The sequence below is a fragment of the Dendropsophus ebraccatus genome, chromosome 8 (assembly GCF_027789765.1).
Source record: "Dendropsophus ebraccatus isolate aDenEbr1 chromosome 8, aDenEbr1.pat, whole genome shotgun sequence".
Classification (NCBI taxonomy): Eukaryota; Metazoa; Chordata; class Amphibia; order Anura; family Hylidae; genus Dendropsophus; species Dendropsophus ebraccatus.
In genome coordinates this window covers 118,965,182-118,978,061 of record NC_091461.1, presented here as the reverse complement: position 1 = coordinate 118,978,061, position 12,880 = coordinate 118,965,182, and the positions used below count along the sequence as shown (strand labels likewise).

Genomic DNA, 12,880 nt, shown 5'->3' with positions numbered 1-12,880 from the left:
AGCCCTCTAACACTTCCCATGTTCTGCGGTAAGGGCCAACATTCCCAGACCCGACCCCTTGTGTGCCACTTCAATGCCGTTCTGTGCCCATGGCTGCCTGGGGACTCCAGCAAGGTAAAAAGCAGGTACATCCACCTCAGGGTTGATGCTCCCAAATGGACTGATATATATATATATATATATACGTGTATAAATATATATATATATATATATATATATATATACGGACATGAAGAGAAAGTAGCTGCTGCACCTCACACATAAATATATAATAGACATACATTGAATAATATTGGAGACCCTCCATCTAGATGCGTGACGGACCCCCTTTGGCTTATAAATCTGCATTCATTTGTAGCATAGATTCCAGTAGGTGATGACATTGTTCAGCAGGAATATGAGCACATGGGGACAGGTTCACTTTAAGCAGTTGCTGCACACTAGATGGGGGGTCTGCACATGCTCTGAACAGCCAGTTCTACCTTATTCCAGAAATGCTTCATGGAATTAAAATGGTACTCCACTGAAAAAAATTAAATATTTTTAAAGTTATATAGATTTGTAAATGACTTCTATTTAAAAATCTCCTGTCTTCCGGTACTTATCAGCTGCTGTATGCTCTGCAGGAAGGGGTGTATTCTTTCCAGTCTGACACAGTGCTCTCTGCTGCCACCTCTGTCCATGTCAGGAACTGTCCACAGCAGCAGCAAATCCCCATAGAAAACCTCTCCTGCTCTGGACAGTTCCTGACATAGACAGAGGTGGCAGCAGAGAGCACTGTGTCAGACTAGAAAGAATACACCACTTCCTCCAGGACATACAGCAGCTGAAAAGTACTGGAAGACTTGAGATTTTTAAATAGAACTAAATTACAAATCTGTATAACTTTCTGACAGCAGCTTATTAATAAACAATTAAAAGTGAGCACTAATAAAGTGGCCATTCAGTGTACAGTGTGCTATATATACAGTAATGCACCAGTCAATTATCCCTTTGTATTTAACTCAACATCAGAACTGGCACATAGATGGGCTGAGATACGTGATCTAAAAATAATGTAATAATGTGATTTTTTTTCTATTTATGTGTTACCGAAGAAGGGGTCCGACCACCCCCGAAACACGTTGTTCGTGGACAATACATTGGTTTTTATACGGTACCTTGTTCCTCTGGTCCGGTCTGCGTGTGGAGCTTCCCGCATGTTTGGTGGTTGATATGTGTTACTGGACGCGTCCTGGAATCCGCCAGTATAACGGCCTGGTTGCATTTATAACCTATGGGGTATGCAACTACAACCCTTATTATACAATAGTCCATATGACTGTATGCAAGTTATATCACCGACTCATTTTTCCAAAATGGCCCAAAAATTACTATGCTATTTGGTTCATGTCGATACAATAGTTGACCTTGTTCTTCTCCCTTTAAGCAAAGTTGCTGTTTTCGGGGCGTTTTATTTGCCCTCACCTCTATTCACCTAAAGGCGACATTCTAGACAACGGGGCTCTTTATGGATAATTTACTCCCACCGCAATTTATTAAAGGCCATTAGATTATTTTCCATCCATATCTATAAAAGTTTTACATATCTCGAGGACTAACACAATGGCCACGCGATTTATATGTCCGCATTTTAACTGCACTTTGGAAATTACTCTAAGTTGGAGGAATATGTGCACTATCCAAAAGGGCCATTAAATATCCCCTATGGCTACCCCAGCCTTCTTTGTGGTGAATAGCTGACAGCAGTCCAGGAAAATATAATGGCAATGCTATGGAAATGGCTAGTGAAGAGTTTCTATAAAATATTAATAGAAAATCTCCAGGTTTGGGAGAGGGTAATGTATACCTTGGGATGAAAGAAAACACCTCGCGGCAATTACCGAGCTGGACGCTCTCGGAGTGTTGCATAGCACTTCTTTAAAGGCGGAATGTGCCAAACCAAGTGTGGGGTTCTGGTCCGTACAGTACAGTATGTGCGTCTCCTTAGCTTATATAGACACAGATTCTCCGCCTGATCATTACCTGATCTGTGGTTTCAAGTGGAAAAATGAGAAGGAGAAGAAAATCTTTATTATCCTTTATTACATTGAGTCATGGCCGAGCCTTACTTCATCAGGGGGCAAAGGTTCAGCTCACTCTGTCCGTGGGAGTGGCTTATTGGCTTCCCGTATAACCCAGCACAATGTCCCACCTTAGCTGCCCCCAGGGAAGTCAGTAGGATTCATGGGCCCCCATAGCAAAAAACTGTATGGGCTCCCCATCAACATACTCACCTGATCTGCTGCAGTTCCCTTGTGCACCAGGGAGCTGGGAAAATGAAAGAACGCAAGGTGAGTATGTGTATGGAGGGGGCTTTTGTGGCTGGAGGTACAATGCTGCCTCTGGTCACAAGAGAGACCCACAGTGCCGTGTCATGCAACGTGTTGTGAGTTGCTCCCATGAAGCCAGAACTTGATCACTTGAGTATTTAAAGGAGAAGTCTGGTGGATTATAAAATCCTGCAGCTGGCAGGGGCAAGGGGGAAGCTGATTACAAGTACAAACTTACCTCTCCCCTTGCCCACGGTGATCGGCAGGACTGGTTTCGGGCAAATCCTTTATAATACACAGCCTACGTTATCACATCAGCCGGCAGGTTACTGATTTTGCAAAATCAAAACACTCAAAGGGGAATTTCATCCATTTTTACAATCTGGTAGGGACAGGGGGGGATTTGATCAGGAGTATAAACTTACCTCTCCCTGTGCTCGTGGTGAGCGTCAGGATTGGCCTCAGAACCCCTGTCGGAAGGCATTTTCCCCAAGTTGTGAATATATCACGAATCATCGGAAAATTTATGTCCCGGCTGATGGACTGGCCACTCAGCCAATCAGTAACTGGGGTGGTGTCCCTTCCCAGTCACTGACTGATGAGTGGTCAATTTATTAGCCGGGTCCTGATGTGTCAGCTTCAGAGATCCTGGAGCTCGGTGGAGGACCTGCAGCCGATCCCGCTGCTTACCACGGGCACGGGGAGGGGTAAGTTAGTACTTGTGATCTATTTCCCTCCTACCCCTGGTGCTGCCACATTTTATAATCCACCCAACCTCTCCTGTAAGTGCTCGCTCACTAAACAACCATAGAGTAGACGGTGAAGGTCCATAACATTTTGTAGGGGAGCATGGAGCTGTAGAATCATAATGGCAACAAACACTCGCATATCGGGTCACTAATTTTTTTAATTTATTTATTTTTTTTTTTATTCAATTTTCAATTTCCAAATAAATCTAATAATTGAATTTAACTCGGGAGTCGTATTTGGTTTCGGCCAGCCCATACCGCAATGGGACAACGCTAAAGAGAAGTTATAAACCACAGAACTTACCCCATAATGCTGGGAAACATACAGTCCTATTCAAGTCACATAGAGAGGAGCATAGTAGTTGCGGACCACCCTGTTTGTAAAAGTTATTTTTCCAGCAAATGTGAGTAAATTGAAGGTTTGGCGAGAAAATTTATACAGAGGACGTTTGGCGGCAAGAATATAAATGGAAGGTAACTGATACCTAGTCCAAAACCCGATACACTTTAAATCCGGCCATGATAGACTTTCCAGTAAGGAGCGAGACGTGCCCTGTTAAGTTTTATATACATTTCTCCACTAATAATGTTTAATTGGTCCCTTGTAAATTTATTGCGCAGAACAATATGCCATACAAGCGGACTATTCAGGGGGCGCAATGTGTAATAATTCATTAGATGGAAAACTTACCCCATTCATAAGTGTTTATTTCCTCTTCGCTTCAAAACTAATGTTTGGTAAATTTTATGGATCTGACTTATTCTACACAAACTCCATTTTCTAGCGTTCCTAATGGACAAATTATACTGGAACATTGGAAATAAAATATAGTATTCATCATGTTAAATTGCATTATGTGATTGGTCGGCATAGAAGAAGTATAGAGAAGAAGAAGAAGTAACCAGCAACCAGTTGAGAGAACTTTGAACTTGCTTGGGTTCGTCTGGACCTGAGCATGCGGCATTTGAATACGGATGGCTGAAGAAGTTCTAGAAGCTCTAGGGAGTCCTGGAAAACAAGGATACAGTCTATGCCTATGTTTTCAGGACTTCTTAAGTAGCCAGCGCCAGCCAGTAGCCAGCGATACAAAAACAAGGCCACTTTCTTCCAGAGACAGCACCGCTCTTGTTTCCAGTTCAGGTCTGGTTTGCAATTAAGCTCCATTCACTTCAATGGAACTGAGTTATAAATCCTGCACCCAAACTGAAGACAAGACTGGTGCTTTCTCTGGAAGAAAGTGGCCATGTTTTTGTAGTGCTGGATAACCCCTTTAAGGCTGCAACCAACTTCAGCAGCCACCACCATGCCGCATGCTCGACGTTCACTCAACTCTACCAGCAGCAAAACAAGGTAGCCAACAAGAAGAAGGGTGGGGGTTCACACATTCGTGCCCGATCCACAGGACCCCCATCAATGAGGAGAGCGAGGCTCCGTGGTTCATGCTTCGGCAAATGAGATGACCACCAGCCATATCCTGGTAGAGTGCATCGCGAGATGGCTACAAATGCATGCACCTCTCTGTATTCAAAGTCAATGATAGATCTGTCTGGATAGATGATAAATGATAAATGTTCTTGGAAAATCAATTTTTCATCTAGAAATTAAAGGGTTTTTCTATGTTTCTTTCATTAATGGCCTAGCCACAGATCAATGTCTGATCAGCAGGGTGCCGACAACCCATATCCCCACCGATCAGCTGTTCAGGGAAGCCCCTGCACCCATGCAAAGGGAATGGTGCCAGAAACCCTGAACTGAAATAGGCTATGGGAGATCAACTCCTATTCAATTCAATAGGAGCTGAGCTGCAGGAACCTCAGTGACCACTATGCAGTAGACAGTGCATTGCTTCCAGTACCGTTCACTGTGTATAGGTGTCGGTGCAGCAGCTGATCGACAGGGTGCCAGGTGTTGGGACAGCACTGATGGGAAATCCTGTAGATAGACCATTATTGTTATAAAAATGGACAACCCCTTTAAGGAATTCTCAGTTAATGAAGAGGGGTTTTGTTAAGGGACCTCATCAGTAAATTAGAGAACAGGTCCGAAGAGTGTCTCTGAATCTGGATGACCTTTCCTGTTCTGCATTACAGAATAAGCAAGGTGTAATGCTTGGTTTCACCAGTGGTGGCACTGTCTGGATAATACCCTCTGTGACACATCAATAGTTTTTCCTAATGACGGGAAGAAACCAACGCACCATAGCTGCATCCACAGCAATAGTCTGATTCGCCTCCGTTTGAGTGACCTCCTGAGGAAGGCAGCTGCTGCCCCTGCTTAGGTGGCCACATAAATTCTCCGTGATGTGCTCTTTTATCCCCGGTTGATGAGGTTCCAGCTTGTCTATCAATAGACCCCACTGTGTCCATGTTTCCTGCAGGAAATTAAAAATTTTTGAAAGTTTTTAAAAAGTTATAGTGCAGGTAATGCTGAGGACGTAAACAGCAAACACTGTCCGGCGGCCGGAGTTCAGAGCTGGCTTGGGAAGAATCCGTTCTCTGACACAAATGCAAAAAGTTTTTGACATTTTTGGTAATAAAACCAGCTGGATTTTTTTTTTTTATAGGGATATAACGTAATGATATTACTGCAGCAGATACAAGAAATCACCACCACAGGACACGCACGGAAACGGATTCCTTGTCTGGGTCAAAGTAAGAAGACCGGGCTTTCCTAGAACTGTATGCATTGTGATGAAACGGCCAACGCCGCCATACTCCTACAGCCATTGGCTTAGGGTCCTATTCCACAAAGTGATTTTTTGACGATTAACAATTAACAATCTCAAACGACCTGAAATCGTTCACCCAATGACACAGAATGATGATCGTTACTTAAGACTCTTCTTGCGGTCGTCCTGTCATCGCTTCTGTGAACAACGTCTTATTACACCGAAGGATGCAGGAACATTTTGCAAACGATCAACAACAAAAAAAAATAGGTCCAAATTCATTCAAGCGACCGACGATTTCTCCTTGGTCGTGTAATCGGTTTCTGCTATTACTCAAAACGATTATCATTCAATTACCAATGATCTGACGCTTTTTCTAACGATAATCCTCCCGTGGAATAGGGCCCTTATGGACTGCCGTAGCTCCATGGGATGTTGACGGCCATTGTGCCTGGAGAGTGCCCCCCCCCTTCTAATTAGAGATGATCGAACATCGGGAAATGTTAGGTGTGATCAAACTCAAACCTTCTCGAACCGTTGATTCCCGATGCCTTCCCGTTCTGTGGGGAAGGTGGAGACTGCCCGAGTACCGCCTGGATAAAAGGGATACAACCTAGGTAATAGGCTATATCCTTGTTTTCCAGGCGGTACTCGGGTAGTCTCCACCTTCCCCACAGAACGGGAAGGCATCGGGAATCAAATGCTGAAGGTTTAAGAAGGTTCGATATTGATCAAACCTAACATTTCCCGATGTTCGATAAACCCTTACATTGTATGGTCTTAGAGACAGTTCACACAGAGTAAAACTCTCGCCGAGTGGAGAGGCGAAGGGAGAGGAGACGCGCGAGCCCTCCCATTGACAGAGTTTTCCTGGATTCCGTGGCAAAAAGTTCAGCCACGGAATTCCGCCAATTTTACGTGTGAACTGGCCCTTACTGTTGGATTGTTATATTTAATTTATATTCACCTTTAAGACTGAGTTTCTTTATGAAGATTTACTTGACATAGAAAGGTCAAAAGTATTGATCAGTCGGGGACTTAGTGTTCAGACCGCGACCGATCAGGGGAATGAGCTGGAAAAGGTCCACACAAAGCGCATTCCCTCCCGGTTCCGGTCGATTTCTGACCATATTGACCGTAGACTTACATTATGTGGCCGTCCTGGTCACATAACACAGTGTTGGGAGAGAACGCACCGTACACGGACCTCTCCCGTCTTATTCTCCTGGTTGGTTGTGGTCTGAACACTTAGACCCCGACCAATCAAAACTTTTGATGTGTCTAAATTTCTTCCTGATGACAGGTACTCTTTTTAATAGCAGCAAATACCCATCTTCCGTGAGACCCCCTCCCCCATCCATACCTGTGAATTATTTGATGCAGAATTTCCTGGTGCTGATATGTAACTGTATCATATATCAAGGTTAGAGATTTATAAGAAGAGCCATTAAGACATCAGCAGCTTCTGCCCCTCTCTGCGGAGTTCAGTCCTCCCGGGATGGTTCTGATTATTTCTGGCATGTCTTTGTTGGTGTTTTATTCTTTTACGTGGTATGAGTAATATATATCCTGACAGTCGTGTTGGTTATGTATGCCCTTTGATGAGAACACATCTGCTACTTGTCGTGCAATTGGGCGCTTAGTTGCAGCACTTTATAGTCGAGCGTACTCAATGTGCACACAATCCTACTTATGTCCTCTTTGTTCTTCCACAGTCTGCCGCCTCGCACATCAGATGGACTCTCTGCAAGTCCCATTGGAGTTTATACAGCTTTCCATGTTGAAGCATTATGTGTGAAACTTATTGGATTCAGGCTGATTGTATTTATATACAGATTTGTCATTTACTTCTATTAAAAAAATAAAAACTCTTCTAGTACTTATAGTACTTATCAGCTGCTGCATGTCCTGCAGAAAGTGGTGTATTCTCTCCATTCTGACACAGTGCTCTCTGCTGCCACCTCTGTCCATGTCAGGAACTGTCCAGATCAGTAGCAAATCCCCATAGAAAACCTCTCCTGCTCTAGACAGTTCCTGATATATATTATAGTACTCACTCCACCCTATATATTATAGTACTTATCCACCTTATACATAATATGACTTACTCCACCTTATATATTATAGTACTTATTCCACTCTACATATTATAGTATTTAATCCACCCTATATATTATATTACTTACTTACTCCACCCTATACATTACTTACTCCACCCTTTATATTATAGTACTTATTCCACCCTACATATTATAGTATTTAATCCACCCTATATATTATATTACTTACTTACTCCACCCTATACATTACTTACTTGACCCTTTATATTTTAGTAGTAACTCCACTCTATATATAATAGTACTTACTTCACCTTATATATTATAGTACTCACTCCACCCTATATATTATAGTACTTACTCCACCCTATATATAATAGTATTTACTTCACCTTATATATTATATTACTTGCTCCACCCTATATATTATAGTACTTACTCAACCCTATATATTATAGTACTTACTCCACCCTATATATAATAGTAGTTACTTCACCTTATATATTATAGTACTCGCTCCACCCTATATATTATAGTACTTACTCAACCCTATATATTTTAGTACTTATTCCACCCTACATATTATAGTATTTAATCCACCCTATATATTATATTACTTACTTACTCCACCCTATACATTACTTACTGGACCCTTTATATTTTAGTAGTAACTCCACCCTATATATAATAGTACTTACTTCACCTTATATATTATAGTACTCATTCCACCCTATATATTATAGTATTTACTCCACCCTATATATAATAGTACTTACTTCACCTTATATATTATAGTACTTGCTCCACCCTATATATTATAGTACTTACTCAACCCTATATTTTATAGTACTTACTCCACCCTATATATAATAGTACTTACTCCACTTTATATATTATTGTACTCACTCCACCCTATATATAAAAGTCCTCGCTCCACCCTATATATTATATTATAGTACTCACTCCACCTTATATATTATAGTACTCACTCCACCCTATATATTATAGTACTTTCTCCACCCTATATATTATAGTACTTCCTCCACCCTATATATAATAGTACTTACTTCACCTTATATATTATAGTACTTCCTCCACCCTATATATAATAGTACTTACTTCACCTTATATATTATAGTACTTCCTCCACCCTATATATTATAATATTTATACCACCCTATATATTGTATTACTAACTCCACCCTATATAATATAGTATTTACTCCATCTTATGCATTATAGTATTTACTCCACCCTATATATTATAGTACTTACTCCACCTTGTGTATTATAGTACCTACTCCACCCTATAGGAACACAAGTATAAATGTGTTCAAATTTTTCATCTCATATCTCCCCTTTTTGTCTGATGACAAATCTTTTCAAATCCTCTGTTACAGAAGGGCAGACAAAGTCCAATGATTTTTTTCCATCATGTCAAAATGGATTGATCAGCTGATAATTGAGCATTTAGCTGATCACTTTCTCTATTACATAGGGTTGTATTGGCCTGTTCAGCCTATAATCAGCTCCTTTAATAAGCTACAGTGATTAGTTGTAATCAGCAAAAAACTTAGCATAAAGTGATGAATTTTACTGCAGCACCCCCACAGGAGCGGAGAGGTATTACATAATTCATTGAGAGAAAGGTAGATACATTGAAAATAAAAACAAATTTCATAAATATTCTACACTAGTCTAAACTTGCTGGACAGGAATCCTTATGTTTCCTGTATGTTCCGCTGGCATCATAGCCGACGCTGATTACAAATATAAGACTGAACATTCTTCCCCACACCTAACCACCAAGAGGCGGATAAGATAACCCAAAGTGCCCATGTACTAGATACCGAACTATCTGGGAGCAAATAACTCTGACAGCTAGGCCTGAAGTTCTGCACAAGGCACTTTGCAGCCTGTCACCATGGGTCCCTGACATACCGCCATATCTGTGTCTGTCACCAAGGTGTCTGGAACATGACACAGAGGACTGTGGTGCCGCTATAGTAAGATTGTAATGCATCTCTAAATCTGGGCAGCTCTCTAAACATATATGCTGGAGAAAAGGCTCATGTGTGATAGCCTAAAACACAAGAAAAGGCTCATGCGTGATAGCCTAAAACAGGAGAAAAGGTTAATGTGTAGAGATGAGCGAACCTCGAGCATGCTTGAGTCCATCCGAACCCGAACGTTCGGCATTTGATTAGTGGCGGCTGCTGATGTTGGATAAATCTCTAAGGTTGTCTGGAAAACATGGATACAGCCAATGACTATATCCATGTTTTCCACATAGCCTTAGGGCTTTATCCGATTTCAGCAGCCACCGCTAATCAAATGCCGAACGATCGGGTTCGGATGGACACGAGCATGCTCGAGGTTCGCTCATCTCTATTAATGTGTGATAGCCTAAAACAGGAGAAAAAGCTCATTTGTGATAGCCTAAAACATGATAAAAGGCTCACGTGTGAGAGCCTAAAACATGAGAAAAGGTTCTTAGGTAATAACCTAAAACATGAGAAAATTCTCTAATGTGATAGCCTAAAACAAGGCTCATGTTTCATAGCTAGTGATGAGCGTAAATGTTTGTATGTTTGAACGAATATGATGCTAATTATTTGTGTTTTCTGATCACGAACAAGTTGTTTCATGATCGGAATGGTTATAGCAATAATTTTCGAACATTTTCGAACAGGCGAACATTTATCTTGCGATGTAGGCAACTGCGTTGACTGGAACATACGCTTTTACTGTATGTTCGTTAATTGTTCGTGAATGATCAACGAACACAAACCGATCACGATAATTTTTTTTTATGTTTGTGTTCGGTATCTGAACAGAACATTCGAACAGAACATTCGTTCATCACTAGTCAGAGCCTAAAACATAAGAAAAGGCTCTTATGTTGTAGCCTAAAACATGAAAAAGGCTCATGTGAGATAGCCTAAAACATGAGAAAAGGCTCATATGTGATACCTCCCCCCTGGTCACTACGCTTTGAATGTACTATCAATAGTTGTTTTCCTGGACAACCCCTTTAAGGCTTACTTATCATTATGATGTCACAAAGGCACCTATAAAATCTGAAATGACATCACCAAACGTGTGATGTCATAATTCCAAGATTGTTCCATGTAGTCTATTAGTGCCTCATTAACCAGTGTACTGTCCGTTTAAGCCTTAGTTGTCACATGGACGTTTTACAGCCCTTGAAGTTTATGCGGCTCTCGTATTATTTTGTACAAATGCAGAGGGAAATGTATTTATCCTTGGCGTCCGGACACAAAAGGCTCATTATAATGTATTTCTATTATTTTTATTCTCACTTCTGGCATCATTCAGGAGGGCTGTCAGCTCAAGGATAATAACAAGTCAATGGCTGCCATAGAAAACGTCTCTTTTATATAGTATAAAGGGAAAAGAAGCGACGCATAAACCTTATATACAGTAATAGGGGACAATTGTTCTGTCTTTGTTCCAGCAATGTAAATAGCAAAGAACTTTCCGGATATGTAGCTGCTTAGTTTGTGGCTTGGACCTTATTACTTAATATATAATTCTACATGGATGCTGTTCTTAAAGGGGTACTCTGGCAAAAAAAATCTTTTTCTTTTAAATCAACTGGTTTTAGAAAGTTAGACTTTAGATTTGTAATTTACTTCCATTAAAAAAAAATCTCCAGTCTTCCGATACTTATAAGCTGCTGTATGTCCTGCAGGAAGTGGTGTATTCTTTCCAGTCTGACACAGTGCTCTGTTGACATCTCAGCATTTTCAATGGGTATCGCCAAGTGCCATGAATGACGATAGTAATAGAATACAGAGATTTGTAATTTACTTCTATGAAAAAATCTCAAGTCTTGCCATACTTATCAACTGCTGTATGTCCTGCAGGAAGTGATATTTTTTCCAGTCTGGAGAGCAAGAGAGGTTTTTTTTAGAAGGATTTGCTGCTGCTCTGGACAGTTCCTGACATGGACAGAGGTGGCAGCAGAGAGCACTGTGTCAGACTGGAAAGAATACACCACTTCCTGCAGGACATACAGCAGATGATAAGTATTGGAAGACTGGAATTTTTTTTTAATAGAAGTAAATTACAAATCTCTGGCACTTTCTGGCACCAGTTGATTTGAAAGAAACATTTTTTTGGGTGAACTATCCCTTTAACTATCTGTGGACATATAACTATTCTATAATGTATTCCCTGTGTTGTTAATCTTTCCAGTCACAAAATAATTTCTATTTCCATATCTTTTCAGCACAACCGCATTACCTTCCAATACAAGAACCGTCAATGAAGAGGATACGGCGGACTCCATCATGTGGCTCTCCAACCGAGACGACCAGCCTGAGGTGTACGTGGAGCTGATGAACGTTCAGAGCGGCGCAGCCTCCGCACACGGCCGGCCTCTGTCTATCCTCCTTGCTGTTTTGTTAACTGTATTTATGACCACAGTGATGAGAACTTCATCCTGACAGCAGACGTATCTAGTCACCGGATAATCAAGCATCAGACATAGTCAGGATGAACTTTCAGTGAGAAGAAGGAAAAGAGAAATCAAACACAATCAATGCAACTTAGTAAAAAAATAAGAGTATTTTTGGAAAGGGAAGCAAAACTATGTGTTGAGTCGATATACTTTGCTTTCTTATACCACATTTGTGCCTATAAACAATGGGGAGGGGGGTAATGTTTTGGGTTACAGCCACATTCAAGGCATGGCATCTCGTATTAAAGGAGAAGTCCAGCAAAAAAAATTTTTTGTATTGTATTGCCCCCCAAAAGTTGTGATAGTGGTGATGTCACTTCCTGGATAAAATGGTGATGTCACTTCCCGTATAACATGGTGATGTCACTTCCTGGATAACATGGTGATGTCACTTCCTGGATAACACGGTGATGTCACTTTCTGGATAACATGGTGATGTCACTTCCTGGATAACATGGTGATGTCACTTCCTGGATAACATGGTGATGTCACTTCCTGGATAACATGGTGATGTCACGCCCCGACTCCCAGAGCTGTGCCGGCTGTGGCTGCTGGAGAGGATGATGGCAGAGGGATTCTCAGTGTCCCTCCAGTGCCCTGTGTCCCT

At 41.3% G+C, this 12,880-nt stretch overlaps 1 protein-coding gene across 1 annotated transcript in view; it reads left to right on the top strand.

Annotated features, from left to right (window-relative positions):
* TRABD2B (TraB domain containing 2B) overlaps positions 1 to 12,640 on the top strand; it is a 192,080-nt gene extending 179,440 nt beyond the window's left edge. Inside the window, exon 7 of the mRNA XM_069979484.1 lies at positions 12,043 to 12,640. Within this exon, the coding sequence (XP_069835585.1) occupies positions 12,043 to 12,259 (217 nt within the window). The 3' untranslated portion in view covers positions 12,260 to 12,640. The remainder of the gene's footprint in view (positions 1 to 12,042) is intronic.
* Positions 12,641 to 12,880: the final 240 nt, after the last annotated feature.